This window comes from Tupaia chinensis, unplaced genomic scaffold (genome assembly GCF_000334495.1).
Source record: "Tupaia chinensis unplaced genomic scaffold, TupChi_1.0 Scaffold000159_1, whole genome shotgun sequence".
In the NCBI taxonomy this organism is placed as follows: domain Eukaryota; kingdom Metazoa; phylum Chordata; class Mammalia; order Scandentia; family Tupaiidae; genus Tupaia; species Tupaia belangeri.
Genome location: NW_006159630.1, coordinates 5,544,629 through 5,560,663, shown reverse-complemented (window position 1 = coordinate 5,560,663; position 16,035 = coordinate 5,544,629). Strand labels below are relative to the sequence as shown.

The 16,035-nt window shown below is 54.0% G+C and overlaps 1 protein-coding gene across 1 annotated transcript in view; it reads right to left on the bottom strand.

The window, feature by feature from the left end:
• Positions 1-16,031, bottom strand: part of UBE2O (ubiquitin conjugating enzyme E2 O) — a gene marked incomplete at its 5' end in the record, with an annotated part of 59,064 nt that extends 43,033 nt beyond the window's left edge. Inside the window, 1 exon segment of the mRNA XM_006145921.2 lies at positions 15,863-16,031. Within this exon segment, the coding sequence (XP_006145983.2) occupies positions 15,863-16,031 (169 nt within the window).
• Between the last annotated feature and the right edge of the window lie 4 nt (positions 16,032-16,035).

Genomic DNA, 16,035 nt, shown 5'->3' with positions numbered 1-16,035 from the left:
CTCAAAAAAAAATTTTTTTTTAAATAAAAAATTCTTAAAAAAAAAAAAAGAAAAAAAAAAACTCAGGGAGTGGCATGGTGGTTAAGGCAGCGGGATACGTGTGCGCACAGCCAACTGCGCGGCTTGAGTCCCAGACCTGGCAGCGTGCATGCCTAAAATCCTGGGAGGAGAGGGGAGAAGGGATTACGAGGCCATCCCCCTCGAAGATGTTTTCTTGACGCTTGAGCTGAAGCAGGTACAAGTGGCAAAGGATTTCTTGTTCTCTGTCTTTCTCTTCTCTATGAATGAGAGAGAGAGAGCAAGCGAGCGAGCACCAACAGGGTCTGGCACTGCAATCCTGGCCAGCCCGGGTTCGAGGGCACGTGTGTGCGTGGCCTACTCAGGAAGGTCTCTGGATGTGAACCCAGAACTGGGTCTACGTGGGTCTGCCTCACAGAGTGCTGTGCCTGACCACTATACCACCACTCAGCTAATGCTCCTTGTTTTCAATACAATCCAGGAGGGCCAGCAGGTGGCATGGTGGTTAAACTGCTGGACTCCCACATGGCCAACCACAGTTCAAATCCAGGATCTGGTGACTTGCTTTCTCTCTCTCTCTCTTGTGAGTGCATGTGCCCTCTGGCAAATTTTAAAAAAATAATAATGGAGCCAGCAGACAGTTATGTCGCTGGACTCCCATATGGCCAACCACAGTTCAGGTCCTGGACCCAGTGACTTGAAAATCGCGCTGGACGTGTGTATGTGCGTCCCAAGATCCCAGGAGAATAGAGAAGGGCTTGCTGTGTGGCCATCTCTCTGGGAGCGACTTCTCACTCTCCCTCTCACTCTCTCTGTCTCCCCGCAGTGAGCACATGTGCACCATGGCAAAAACCTCTTTTAAAAAATAATAAATACAATTAAGTAAGTAATTAAAATAAATAAATAAACACAATCCAGGAACAACTTCTTCAATTCAAGCCTGTGAGAATCCGGGTAACACCAGGGTGAGGGGAGTTTCGAGAGCTGCGAGTGTGTACCCGCTCCATGCCATTCACGGGACACCTGTGATGGTCATCTACAGCAGCCACCTGCACCACAACAAAGCCGACGGCTTGCAGGGAAGGGACACGGTCTGTGTTAGGGAAAATGCATTACAAGACTGATCAACGTGGAGAAGACTTGCCTGGTCTCACAGCTGCCACTGTCCAGGAAAACGCGAACCCCTCTCAGAAACTTGCCAACGTTCTCTGCCCCGTCTGTACATTTATTAAGTGAAGGGGGGAGGAAGGTTGGAAGTACCACTGCTTGCATTTCTGTAAACAAAGACGTATGCTTTTCTAAAGGCTAGGACAGCCATCCAGTACCCTGAGTGGGGAATCACGGGTGACTTGGAACCCACTCTGCACACTGGCATATCTTGTACTCAGTATACACAAGCAACTTCCCACGACCCAGCAATCGGAGAGAAGCTATCACTCAGGCGAACAGAGAGTGAGCCCGGGCTGCCCACGGGCTCGCGGTTAGGGAGCTGGATCCCACACGGCTGATGGCGGTTTGAATCGTGGCCCTGGCTAATGCCCATGGTCCTATCTCCTGCCCTTTCCCGCCCCACCGCATGCCACCGGCTGTCCCCACAGGCCCTCCCAGCCTGCGTCCCACCTTCCCATCTCCCCAGCACTCTGGCTGCCAGTCAGTTCTGCCCTCTCAGACTCAGCAGAGTGCGAATTACGGGGGTTCAGGCCTACGTCGCCAAAACTGTCCTAGAGAACCTCTCCGCTCCACCTGCAGGTCCAACACAACCGCGATTGCTCACCCCGGAGCAGGTCACCGCTCCTTCACTGAGTACTGGGTGAACCTGGCGGTTCACAGTGCCCATTTTGTTTGAAACTCAATACTCGACCCCACTCGGCACCATCCCTGCATTGTGATGTCGTGGAAATTACATGCACAAAAGGTGCCACTGGCCTGCACTGGGAAAGCTTCCTAACTGCCTCCAGGCTCCCAGCCCCCAACCCACCTGCAGCGGCTGCCAGATGCTGCTTCTTGAGGGGCAGCGGAGTGCAGGGCTGTGGGGGCACTGCGGGGGTTAAACTGAGGGTTCCAGACACACACACGAGCTCGGGGAGCGCCTCGACCCTGCTCATCCATAAATGCCAACCCTGTGCCCCAGGCTCAGCCAGGGAGGCTCTGAGTGCTTCCAGCACTGGCTGGAACTCAGCAGGGGCACGGGAATTACTGTCCAGATTCTGGGTCAGGGGCCAGCAGATGGCGTAGTGTTACGTCACTGGACTCCCACATGGTAGATGATGGTTCCAGTCCCGGGCCCAGTGGCTTTAAACTCATGCTGGGCGTGTGTATGTGCATGCCCGAGATCCTGAGAGAATGGAGAAGGGACTGCTGTGTGGCCATCCCCCTGGGGGGTGATTTCTCATTTTCCCTCTCACTGTCTGTCTCTCTCTGGCAAGCGTATGCACCATAAGACAAGAACCTTAAAGAAAAAAAGATTTCGGTCAGACCCACCCACCTTTCTTCCTGCTACCGCCCAGCTCAGGGGTTCTCAAAGTATGGGCTACAGATCCTGGAGAACCTCTCAGGAGGTTCAAGGTCAAACTTCTGCATGTAGCACTGAGATGTTACCTGCCTTTCTCGCCTTCACTCTCTCACAAGTCTACAGAGTTTTCTAGAGGCCACGTGATGTGGGATGTCATCGCTGTGCCAGCTAAGACCACGTGCACCTGGGTACGACTGGGTTTTCCAACTTCTGTTTTAGTTTCTTGCAAGGTGAATGTTCACAGACGCAGCCCGAGTTAAAGGGACTCTGGGCCCACGTGTGCAGCCGCGCAGGCAAGCCACTTCCCACGCTTGCCCCGGTAGCCTGCCAGCGCTGCCTCTGAGTGGACCGGCCTTCCCACCTGGCCTTCCCCTGCCTCAGGCCGTGGCTACCTTCTGCGCACCCCTCCGCACTCGCCCAGCGCACCTCTGCTCACACTGTGGCCGGCCCTGCTCCGGGCTGTGTGCGGCCCTCACCTCCGGCGGAAGGATGGTGCACTGGACGTGCAGGCCCAGTCTCACTAGTGCGATGAGGACAACGAAGCTGGGCTCGAGGTCCTGCCGACTGTCCCGGGAGCAGTGCCCCCCATCACAGCAGCCACGCCGCCTCGGCATGCTTCGCATGGTGACTTCGTGTTGATTAATGTTCTGAATATATTGAGTTAAATGTTACAACTTTGCCTGTTTCGACTGGCTTTCAGATGTGGCTCCGTATCAGGCAGGACCCTTCCAGAGCAGAGGCCAGCAAGCTGCAGCCTCAGGCCACATCCAGCCCGCCGCAGTTGTGCTTTTGAACTTAAGTTTATTCTCCACAGACAGGAGGAACAGACACAGCCCGCCAGGAGGGCCCTGGTGCTGCCGTCCGGCTTCTTCAGCAGGCCCCTCACAGGAGGGTCTCTGGACTCGAACCAGGCCCTTCCCATGTGGGATGGCTTCCTGAAGCAACGCGTCTCACCTCTGCCCCCTGTCCCGCCTCTGCTACCTTTTCAAAATACAACTACTTTACTGGAACGCGGCCACGCCCAACCGTTGGCGTAGTCTCGGAAAGCGTCTGTGTGACAACAGCCAAGCTGAGCTGCGCGAAGGAGACGGCGCAGCCCACGGAGCCCGACCTGTTTACCATCTGGCCCCTCCCAGAGAGCCTGCCGTCCCTGATCTGGGGGGCCAGGCCTATGTGTGGCTCTCTTCTGCCCACACGGCACAGCCCGGGGCAGGGCAGCCATGCAGCCAGTGAGAAGAACCTGCCTTCTGGCTGCACACATGGGCCTGAGTTCAAACCCAGGCTCTGCCTCTCACGGCTGTGCGGCCTTGGGCAAGTTACGAGCCGTCTCTGGGTTTCAGTCTCGCCCTCTCTGAAGCGGGGTGCTGGCCACTTAGCGGATGTAAAATGAACCCATACGGCATGGGCTGATGCCGCCCGGCACAGAGCAGGAGTCCACCGAGACTGGCAACGAACGGCAATTCACTGACATGCTGAGTAATCATCTTCGCAGACTGGACGCATTAGACCCATAGCAACAATCATTATTTTCATCCTAAAAAGAAATGAAATCCAATGAAACCTCTTAACAGCCACCGCACATCAATAATAACCATCAGCACGCCACGGGCAGGGGAGGAGAAGTGGGCCTTCCTAGCACTACGGCTGGTGATCTGAAGGCACTGGCCGACGATCGGCCCCGGATCAATCCCCTGCCCCTCGTGCAGCTCACCTCTGACAATGTCATCAGCACTGGGCGAGAAGAGTGAGCAGTGGAGACACAGCCAGAGGCCAACTGCTACGAAGACTGAGGGCGGGTGTGTGAAAACCGGAACCCACTGCCCTCAGCAGAGTCTGAGGAGGACCGAGTGCCACCACGGGAGCTCGCCAGACGTGCAGATTCCTGGGCCGGCTGGAGCAGAGTAACCCGCACCAAGGGGAGGGCACACAGGCCCAAAGAAGCCCAGGTCTAGACTACGTCTGTTCATGATCCCCTCGCTCCCAACACACACATGCACAAGCGCGCGCACGCGCGCGCGCACACACACACACACACACACACACACGCAGATAATGGGGGCGGGGCGGGTGGCTATTTCCATTTCTGATACGATAGATGGTTCCTGATTCCGTCAAAGAACAGGACTGGCAAACCACCGCCAACTCCGGGCTGCACCGTCAAAGCCCCCTCCCTCAAGGCCTTGACGCAGAGAGGCGCAAAGCCCGAGCAACGCTCCTGGTCCAGCTGCAGGTGAGGTAGCATCCTTTTTCCAATACTGGCCACCCTCCAAAGGAGAAGCCTGGGTGCCGGGAACTCACATGCGAGTATGCTGTTCGCCAAGCGCTCCCCACGAGAAACAGGCATTATCCCCTGGTAAGGTGAGAGATGAGGGCCCAGCGACTGGGCACTTCCACTGGGGTGTTGAAGTTACTAGATGCTAGAACCCAGGCAGCTGCTGACTGCTGAACTGATGCTTTTTCCAAACTGCTCGGTGTCACAAAGACAAGAAGGTAACCCAGGCCGGGACAACTGGGCATGCTTCCACTGGCTTCAAAGGATGGAGTCTCTGGGACCAGCAGTTAGCGTAATGGCTATGTCGCTGGACTCCCATGTAGTCGACCGTGGTTCGTGTCCCAGACCCGGCGGCTTAAAACTCACGCTGGGCGCATGTGCGTGCGTGCCCAAGATCCCGAGAGGAGAATGGAGAAGAGATTGCGGCGTGGCCATCCCCCCTGGGGGGTGATTTCTCGCTTTCTGTCTCTCTGTCTCTCTCTCTCTCTCTCTGTCTATCTGGCGAGCGCACACACCCTATAGCAAAAGCCTCTTTAAAAAAAAAAAAAAAAGGATGGAGTCTCAGCTCTCACAGCCCCTTCTCCCAGGGAGCCCTGCAGCCAGGAGGACATCTATTTCTGCTGGGATTTACCTCCAGACACAGCTGCATCTCACCCACAGGCCATGCTAGCACCACTCTAGCCAGGGTGCAGGTCCCCAGGTGTGCGCCCGGGAGCCTGGGGCACCACCCCTGGTTCCATCCTAATCACGGTGCAGGAGCTGCCCAGGAGCCTAGAGACACTAGCCCTGGCTCCATCCTAGATGCAGTGCAGGAGCTGCCTGGGGCACTAGCTCTGGCTCCACCCTAGTGCACCCCCCCACCCCCGTGCAGATGCTGCCCGGGGGTCTGTGATGGAAGCTGCTATAAGAGTAAACTACAATATGGAGGATTTTGATTAACCTGCTTCTCCTAGTGTTAGAGGACTCCACTCACAGTGCTGTCAAAAGAGCGGGACAATATGCCATATGGTCAACCTACCGAGTGTGGCGGGGCAGGTGTGGTAAACTAGGGACTGCAAATAGGTGAGTGCAGTTCAGTAAGATTTTTTTAAAGAATTATTTTATTTAACTTTGTTATTTATTTTTAAAATTTGACCAGAGAAGGACAGAGTGAGAGAGAGAGAGAGAGAGACAGGGAAACTGAGAAAGCAAGCCGCCAGGTCCAGGACTCGAACCGTGGTCGACTACGTGGGGTTCCAGTGCCCTTAACCACCACACCACCTGCCAGCCCCAAGCTTTTTTTTTTTTTTAAAGACAGAGCCTCACCATGTCACAATCCTCTTGCCTCAGTCTCCCAAGCAGCTGGACTACAGGGGCACACCAGCACACTGGCTCTTAGGGTGGGTCAGTCACTGAACCCAGGCCTCCCTTGCAGCCTCGGCCTGTCGAGCAGCAGCCAGGTCTGGGATGTACTACAGGGCAGGCTGTAGCCCTGCGAGACCACACTCACATAGCTTCCACTACAGCACAGCACTGGAACTGTCCTATTTTACTGTTGCTAATGCCTTTTATTTATTGCCAGAGGGAGCATGTGCTTGCCAGAGAGAGGGAGCGCCCCTCAATGGGCAGGTCACACCACAATCCGTTCTCCATTTCTCGTCCTGACGGGATTCTGAGTATGCACGCACACATGCCTGGAGTTTTCAAGACGCCAGGTCCAGATTCTAACTGTGTTTGGCCATGTGAGATCTGGCTCCCTTAACCACTAGGCCATGGGGCCAGCCCAAGTCATTGTTAATATATTATGCCTCATTTATAAATTAAACCTCTAACAGACACGTATGCGTAGGCAACAAACATGCCTGTAGGGCTGCCGGCATCCCCTGGGGCCTCGGAAGGACTCCCCGAGGTTGGTTGGGGACCTCGCACTGTGCAGTTAAGTGGGGTCCACACGATGTGCCCCAGGAACCTCGCAAGGGCAGCACAGCAGCCTGAGGACTGCCTGCTTCCCCAGGAGCTCCCAGTTCAAGAGGAAGCACTTGGCTGTGCCCCGGGGCACTAGAGACAGGGACCTCGGTGAGTCGGGGACAGCAGACTGACTGGCCATGGGGTGGGGACTGTCGCTGAGGGGCCTGCAAGACAAGCTTGTGCGTGACGAGAGGCTGGCTGCTGACAGTCCGCACTGTGGTGCACTGGGCTGAAGGAGGCCCGGAGGCCCCGAGAGGCACAAGACAGGTAGAGAGCAACGGGTGTCGTAGAAAGGAAACAAAGCGTGAGATGCGAGAGGTACTGCATGCTTCTGGTTTTGTTTTGTTTTTTTAAGAGAAGATTTCTGCTATAGGGCACATGCGCTCACCAGAGACAGAAAGCAAGAAATCACCCCCCACAGGGTGGCCACACTGCAATCCAGTCTCCTCCATTCTCCTCTAGGGATTTTGGAAACACATGTATATGCACCTGGCATGAGTTTTTCTGTGTTTTTATTTTTATTATTTTATTTGTTATTTTTAATTTGACCAGAGAGAGAGAGAGAGATAAAGGAAAAGTGAGAAAGCGAGCTGCCGGGTCCACAACTGGAACCGCAGTTAGCCACATGGGAGTCCAGCATCTTAAGTACTGTGCCACCTGCCAGCTCCTTCAGGCATGAGTTTTAAGCTGTCACATCTGAGACTCGAACCATGATCAACTATGTGGGAGTCCAGTGATGTAACCATTATGCCATCTGCTGGTCCCTCACTTTTTTTTTTTTAATTTGCTATAAGACATGTGTGCTTGCTGGAGAGAGACAGAGAGACACAGAGAGAGAGAGAGGAAAAGTGAGAAAGCACCTCTCATGGGAGGTGGTCACACTGCAATCTCTTCTCCTCTATTCTCCTGTCGGGATTTTTGGCACATATGCACACAAGTCTGGCATGTTTTTCAAGCTGCTGGGTCCAGGACTTGATCCTCATCATCAGCCATGTAGGATCCAGTCACCCTAACCACCACACCTCAGGATAGCCTGAGGCACTTCCAAAATCTAATGACAATAAGAATGGGAGCCAAACCAAGCACATCTAAAATGACCCCAGGCTGGCTTTGTGACACAGTGGTAATGCACTGCTCAAGAGCAGCCTGAGGGCCAGCAGACAGGGTAATGTTACGTCACTAGACTCCCACACAGTCATCCGTGGTTCAAGTCCTGGACCCAGTGACTTAAAACTCACACTCGGTGCATCTGTGCACATACTCAAAACCCCACGAGGAGAGTGGAGAACAAGGATTGTGGTATGACCATTCCCCGGGAGGTGATTTCTCACTCTCCGTATCTCTGGCAAGTGCACACGCCCTATAGCAAAAATCTCTCTCAAAAAAGAGAAGCCAGATCCCACAGGGCAACTACGGCAGGACTCTCAGCCAGAACCATGTCGGGAAGGTGCAAGGGTGCCCAAGATGCAACAGGCTGGAGGTCAGCGGAGGGACCGGGACCGTGTGTGAACAGGCCCTGTGAGGAGGCCTTCACCCCCGCATGTGCACATGCGCTCTACTGATTTTTCAATTTTTAGGTTCTTGCCATAGGGCACAATGGGTTCCCAAGAATGACACAGAGAGAGAGAGAATGAGAATTACCCCTCAGGAGGATGGCAATGCTACAATCCTTTCTTCTCCATCCTCCTCTAGGGATTTCAGGCATGTACACACACATGCCCAGAGTGATTTTCAAGCCGCTGGGTCAGGACTTGAACTGTGATCAACTATGTGGGAAATCCAGTGCTTCATATTTAAGGAGAAGAAAAAGACAAAAGGCCTAAATAAATAAATAAATAAAAAGGGGGCGTGGGATTTGGTAGCCTGGTATAACAGAATTCCAGGGGAGGAAGCATCTGTGGGGGGAGCTGGGATGGGGGGTGGTCAAACATATTAAACAGGCTGACAGGTCAAAAGAAGGACTGGGAAAATGTCAGTAAATGCAGTGACCGGGCATCCGCCAGTCAGCTGTGACCTTAAGAGATGAGTGAGGTCCCAGCTAAAGGCGCAGCGGGGTCAAGCAATGGAGGCAGACACCCCTTCCACCAGCAGGGTGCAGGAGGCTCCCAAAGCATGGGGCGGGAAGAGATGCTTTCTTCCTTGGCTTGAGGATGATGTCATCGACCCTGGGGCCCTCAATGTCCCGTAAGTAATTAAACAGTCAGAGGCAGACAAGTACAGGGTGCTTTCAGCACTGCACAGGCCAGGCCCTGACGCTTCCTGAAGCCGCACGACACACACACATTTGTGTCCACACTTCACATCTGCACTGATGTGCACCAAACAGTCCAGTGGCCATGCCTGTTGGGGCAGCTTCACCAACCCTCAGCCCAGCAGTCGCTCCCTGAATTAAACCAGGGAGGAAGAGCACCCCAGAGCTGCCACGAGGAGGGCCAGCTCCCCCACTTGCAGGATGCAAACGAACGCTTTGTAAGGGTGCCTTTCCTGCAGGAGTGCTCTGCCAGTGCTCGCTGGGAATTTTCATCTTACTGTTAGGTAGGGCTGACTGCCCTTTTTTTTCGAGCATGACTCAGTATCTTAATTTTTTTTTTCTTAATTTAAATTGTCATAGACTGTTTCCAGATACCACTAACCCCAAAGGGATCCAGCAAGCACCTTACGCCTTTGACTTGGCCAAGGAACCACAACTGCCTGGGCTGTCTCTCAACATATGCAAACAACTGAAAATCCCCCAAAGAACCACCCAGATTTAGCCTAAAAAGGACGTCGTTCCCACACTTACGACCAGCTGAGGACTTCTGAGTGCTGTCTCATTTGCCTGCAATGTTTAAGTCACAGAATTGGCTTCCCATAACCCTGCTTCAGGGGGACGCAGTACACCTGGGGGGTGGGGCACTCTGGGTGACTTGGACAAAACAGACCCAAGGATCCATTCAACACAGTCAGCCTTGGGGAAAGGACATTAAACCCTCAACCACAGAGTGAAGCTAACGAGCAAACACGGGCAAACAACCTCGGAGCAAACTCAGAGCGCCAGCCATTAACAGGCTCAGTTTTATTCCGCGCCATGAAAAATTCCAGTAAGCATTTTCTTTTGCTCTTCCCTGTCTGCAACCGCACAGGTCAGGCGGTTCCTGACAGGAGCGGCCATTCCCACGAGCACTCCCCCTAGGGAAGGGCTGACGTGGTGTGGCAGTACTGGCAGCCCTGGCCTCGACCTTCTCGACTCTGACGGCACCCACTGGCTGGGCAGGAGGCTCTCAGGAAGAAGCAAAGTGAAAACCATCACAGCCCGGATAAGGGAGGTAAGTGATAGCATCCTGTAAACAGGAAAGCACTTCATAAATGCTTCTGAGAGCTACTTCTCCCCTTTTGATTAGTGGTTTAAATTAGCAGCCCCCTGCCTCCACCTCAAGCAGTCAAGCCCTGGCCAGGAACTCCAAAAGCTTCTGTGGGTCAGAACAGGAGCTCAGGCCATGCGCCCAGTGAGGACCCGCTGTCAGAACAGGAGCTCAAGCCATGCACCCAGTGAAAACCCGCTGTCAGAAACCCCCGTGCCTCCACCCTCCACCCGGAGGGACCACCGGGCAGCTGACACTGATCACGTGCCTGCACTGCTGTGGTGGCAATTCAAGTCACACAGGACAGGTTCCATTGGGTTCCATGAGGCTCAATTCGGGGTGGGGGTGGGGGACAGTACGAAAGAGAAAAGAGGTTCCTCATGATAGGACAGGAGAATGGGGAAAAGGAAAACAGGGACACAGCGAGGTGGGGATGGGGAAGGTGCCAGAGATCTGGGAGGTCCTCAAGTGGAGAACTCAAGGAGGGAAATGACAGGAGGGGAAACTGGAATGGAGCTAGCCCAGCCTCTCTCCTCGAGGAATCCTTCCTGCGCCTGTCGGTGGTGACTCAGCATTCCCAACAGGACAGCAGAAGAGGGGACAGGGGTCAAGCTGGCACTCCTGCCACTGACCATTTCTAAGAGCACACAGAAATGCCGGCCACATGGCGAGTCCGCTCCCGCTCCCGGGGGTGCTGGAGCAGGTGGAGGTGGGAGCAGAGCAGCCCTGGAGTGAGTTGGATCAGAGAGGGCGTTTTCGCTCAGACCCAGGTGCCTCCCAAGGCTCTCTGGAAACGCATTTTGGACAGCTATTTGGAGGACGACTGAGGGTCAGGGATGAAGAGCGAGCAGGAGAGGCGCTCCGTGAGCCAATGCCCTCCTCTGCACCCGCGGCTCCCTGGCCTGCGCTAAGACTTCCCACCGTCCACGGGCTGGCTGAGTAGTGGCAGCCACGGGGCTGGGGCTCCTGCTTGATCAGATGCAGCGATCATCGATGGAAGTGGAACCTAAGTAGTCTCAGGTGAGGACCAGTGACATGTTCTTCCATTTGTATCCAGGCCCTTCAATTCGGCAGTGTGACACTGGGCAGCTGACTTTACCCGTTTCTCAGTGCCCTCCTGTGAAACGCGGGCTTATTAACAGAAGCTAACTTGTCAGGTTGCTGTAGTAACACATAGAAAGCACTTTATATAAACAGTACACAAAGTCTGCTAGCCTCATATCTTAAAATGCAGAAGCAATACTCTATTATCCTTATCATTCATCATCTTTCCAGACCCTGGAAAGCATACATACACGTATATTGAGTCTACCCCGCCCCTGGAGGCCGGCAGGTGTTACTTAAATGTGCAGCACTAAGGTGTGAGGCTCATGACTCCATGTGAACTTCTTTCTGGAAAAGCCTTAATAAAGTGAAATCTAGGGGCGGGGTAAGCACTAGGCATCAAAAGTCAGGTCCCACAGTTCCAATCCCAGTTCCTGTGGCCTGAGAAACAAACAGGCCAGGAGCTGGCAGGTGAGGACGGAGAGATGGAGAAGGGACTGTGGGGTGCCCAAGCGCACCGGGGGTGGGGGTGCTCTCTCCCCCTCTCTGGCAAGCATGCACATTCTCTGGCAATTAAAAGAATGGAGTCAAACCTATAGTCTGCCTGGACACCAGCAGCAAGGTGACCACCTGGGACATCCTGTGCCACCGAACGAACCCCTCAGTGCCCCTCTGCTTCCCAAGGTGCCTCAGTCTGGTGCAGCACCTCCCTGTGACACACACCAGTGACCGAAGGCACAGGGCGGGCTGACTGGCAGAACACAATGGTGTCTGCAAATAACCAAGCAGCCTGCCCAGGCTCGACCCAGCGACGCTTCTGGCTACCCCCATGTGCGGGCTCGCTTCAGGGGCAAGGGTGACAGACCTCACAGTCCACTGGAAAAGAGACAATGAGGCAGTGACTCAGCCAAGGTCATCCTGAGCAGGTGCCAGCCAGGAAGAGCACCCAAGGGCTTTGACTTCCCATCACGGTATCAAACACACGCGCCTCGTGTGTTCAAAGTGCCCTTGAATCAAGTGGCAACCAGACGCCTTGGAGTTAGAAGGGAAAAACCAAGAGACGAAGAAGAAAATCACCTTACAGCGGTTAGAGTCTACAAGCACTATGATCCTATCTGAATAAAATGCAATTTAGATGCACTTAGACCTGCATCTTGGTTAACCTTACATAACTTGTTCCTATTATATCACAAATAACCATTGCTGTTAATGGGTCCAGCCCCTGGACAAGTGAGACGAACTTCACGTGCTGTGATGCCATACCTAAATAGCTTTCCCCAGGGCAGTGCTGGCCTGAGTAGAAGCCAAAAATAAACTGAAAAGCCAATTCCTGAGGGACCTGTCATCAGGGATGCTACACACACACACACACACATACACACACACACACACAGACACACACAGACACTCACAAAACCAGGGTGATCACAGTTAAATTCATAGAGGCATTAAGACACTAGACTCAGGGAAGACTGGATGCTGTGGCCACGTAAGGTGGGAAAGCAAAAGCTACAGCTCACATGGGACGGCCCCGAGAAAGCTCAACTTGAACCGGCAGCCGGCAGCCCGGCTCTCTTCTCCACAGGGGCATCCTGTCCAACCATGACAGGTGAAGGCCAGAAAGACCCACCATGTCCAGGCGATGCTCGGTCAGGCTGAAGAGCTGTCAGCACCTGGCTTCATTCCAAAGCTGTACTCACAGGGCGACAGTGATGGGGAAGGGGCAAGCGCCCTTGGAAAGGAGGGACAGGCGGGGTGTTCCTAGTGGGTAAATGGGCTGCCAGGCTGCAGTGGTCAGAGCCAGAGCCGGGGAGGCAGGAGCTTAGCAGAGACACTGGCTGCTGCTCCTTTCTAGTCCCTTGAAAGAAGCTTAATTTTGGCTGCTGGGAGCCTCAGGAACCCAACCACAAATTTCACATTATAGAAGAACTGACTTTATTTCTATTGTCAATTTTCAAGGAAGAGGCAAGGGAAGGGTAGGACTTGCTGCCCAGGCCCTTCATCGCTTCCAAATGTATCTGCTACCAACTTAAACCAAGAGACTGATATTAAGTCATTACTGCCCTCTGACAGTAAACTGGCTACAAAAACTCTCCACGGTCTAGTAAACACTCCAAGTGCACGCTATCCCAACGAATTAACCCAATCCAATAGGTAGCAGCGTTAAGAAAGGAATATGTTTCTCTTGGGGCAGCAGGTGGTATGGTGGTTAAGGCACTAAACTCAGACATGGCTAATCACGGTTCAAGTCTCAGACCTGGTGACTTGAAAATCATGCTGCACGTGTGCGTGCATGTCCAAAACCCAGAGAGGGAAACAGAGGCAAGACTGCTGCGTGGCCATCCCCCTGGGGGGGTGATTTCTCACTTTCCCTCTCTCTGTCTCTCTTCAGCGAGCACGCACACCCTCAAAATGGTCACTACATCATTCTACCCATAACAGGATTCTCGAGTCTTACAGCCAGGCTAGTGCTAGGGCAGAAATCGCAACCTAAATGCTCAGCCTTGGTCTAAAGGGCTTTCTTTTGTAGCACACGGTGACCTTGATGGGATTTATTAGGACCCTAAGCCACAGTGCTCCAAGTCCCAGGTCCCACCCTACTACCCCAGTTGGTGGCCAAGGAGCAAAGCAGGGGACATTTGGCGACCAGGGTCATCTGTGCCTACAGCTCATGATAACAGAGCCCAAGGCATGGTGCATGGTAACCTGTCAGGCATAACCCCGCCACTCCCACACAAACCTGTTCTGGGTGCTGAAAGAACAGGGCCCCTGTAAATGGACACTGCATTCCACCACTTCCCTGGAATTCTTATGCTGCCCTGGAATCCCATGGTTTTTGCTAAACCCAGAAGCCCCAGGAAACTACAAAGGCAAAGAAAACCTCCCTGCGGATTTCAACATATTCACACAAGTCATAAGCCGCAGCTTCGAAATCTATCCAAGCAAGTGCTTTAAGGCTGTTTTCTAGTTGACCCCAAAATAGATATTTTAAGTCAAACTCCTGTAATTATGCCCGGTAGGGAGCGGGACGAACAGACGGTAAACAAAGTTAACCACCGAAGTCAAGATGGACAGGGACAACAACTGATAAACACAGCGGCTCCCAGTGGCCAGCCGGGCCGCCTGCCTGAGTCCCAGGGCAAGAGGCCATGACACATAGGACACTGGCATCAAATGAGGAGCATTCTGAAAGTCACAAACTTCCAAAAATGATGGGAGGTGAAGAGCACTTCTGAAAACTCCCAGAAAGATACCAGTAACCCTCTGCTGGTAAGACCAGATACCCAGCAATAACCCTCTACTCCCGAGAGGGCAATACTAGTGAGGTGAGCATTTTAAATGGCATTCCCCTGCAAAAATTAGTATTTTCCAAAAACTTCTGTAAATGGACGTATCGTTTTCTTCCTGACCTGGAGAAGCTGCTGCCTGATTTCCATTACTCCGAGGGGACGGGGACACTGGGCCCTGTGTGTGTCTCTGTGTCTGTGGATGCATGCGCATGAGCGAGAAAAAGAGCCTGCTGGTATCAGCACTCGCTTCTGCCACTAGGAAATGGATCACAGGCTCGTCTCAGGAGTGGGGCTTTCTCCCTGCCCCAGCCTCCATCACAACCCCCTTTGTAACAGCGTGAAGCCCCAGCTCTGTCGCCTTTGTCTCCTGGCGGGTGAGAAACCCAGATTCACTTCTAAGGTGAAATCAGTCCTCTCACCTTCGGGGACCTAAAACAGTGCTGGCTGAGTCCTGCTCAGAAATGCTGTTCTTGAAGGGGAGGGGAAGGAGGAGAGGAGGAAGGGGTGTGAGATACAGGGGTGTGTGTGTCAATCACTGATAGGAATTCACACTCAGGAAAACAAGCCGCCAGACCAACCTTGGTTCAAGGTTCCAGGTTTATGATGATAAAGCCCTTTGTTTTGTAAAACTATCATATACACCAGCCTCACCCCAATACCACATGGGAGTCTGATGTTTGCTTAACACACTTGGGGCAGGAAAAGCCCCTTCCAGGGTCCCAATCAGTGCCCCCTACCCATGGTTCTACAATCTTTTTTTTTTTCCCCAAGAAGTCCAAATGAACTTAGCGTCCTCAATCCTAGTGGCAGCTGTCAGAACCTCTCCCAGTTCTATTAATATCACACGATTGTTAATGATTTTACTCACAAAGTTGCCCCCAGCAATCGGGATAAGGCAGTAAGGTCTAACAAAAAGAGGCTGGGCTGCTTCGCCCCCAGGCATTCTGGAACCCAGTGAACTTCTTGGGGTTTTGTGTGTGGCCAGGATTTTCACCCGTATCTTTGTTTTGGAATGCACGCAACCCCTCCCCGCACCGACCGGGCACGGCCTTCTTTCTGCTGTCTGATGCACAATGCCGCAAGGCCCTCCTTGGGGTCAGCAAAACGCCTCGCTGGTGTAATGCCGAGGGCGCCTCGGAGCCCAAGGAGGTCCCCGCGGGAGTCGGTCCGCGTCTGCAATCCTCAGGCCGACACCGCAGCATCGCATGGCTTGCAAGTCCCCTTAACTCGGGACGCCCAGCGCCGGGTCCCAGGCCAGCAGTGCCCGGCTGGCGTGTGCGCCCGGGCTGGTGCAATGACTTTGCACCGAGCGTCCCCTGTGCTGAGCGGTCCTCCCACCTCGGCCACTGCAGTGGCACCACTCGGGGCAGCACCTGCACGCCGCCCCTCCCCGGCCCCGGGCTCGGGCCGCCGGCCCCCTCGCTCCTGCCCGCCGTACCTTGGTCTCCTTCACGTGCTGCTTGACGCCCTCCGGGTACCACTGGACACGCACGTAGCCGCGGCGCAGTGGGCTGGCTCGGCCCTCCTCGTGGCCGGTGCCCCCGGCCTCGGAGCAGCCCGAGCTGCCGCGGCCTTCCTCCTCGCCCTCCGCGTCCGAGTCCTCGCCGGGGG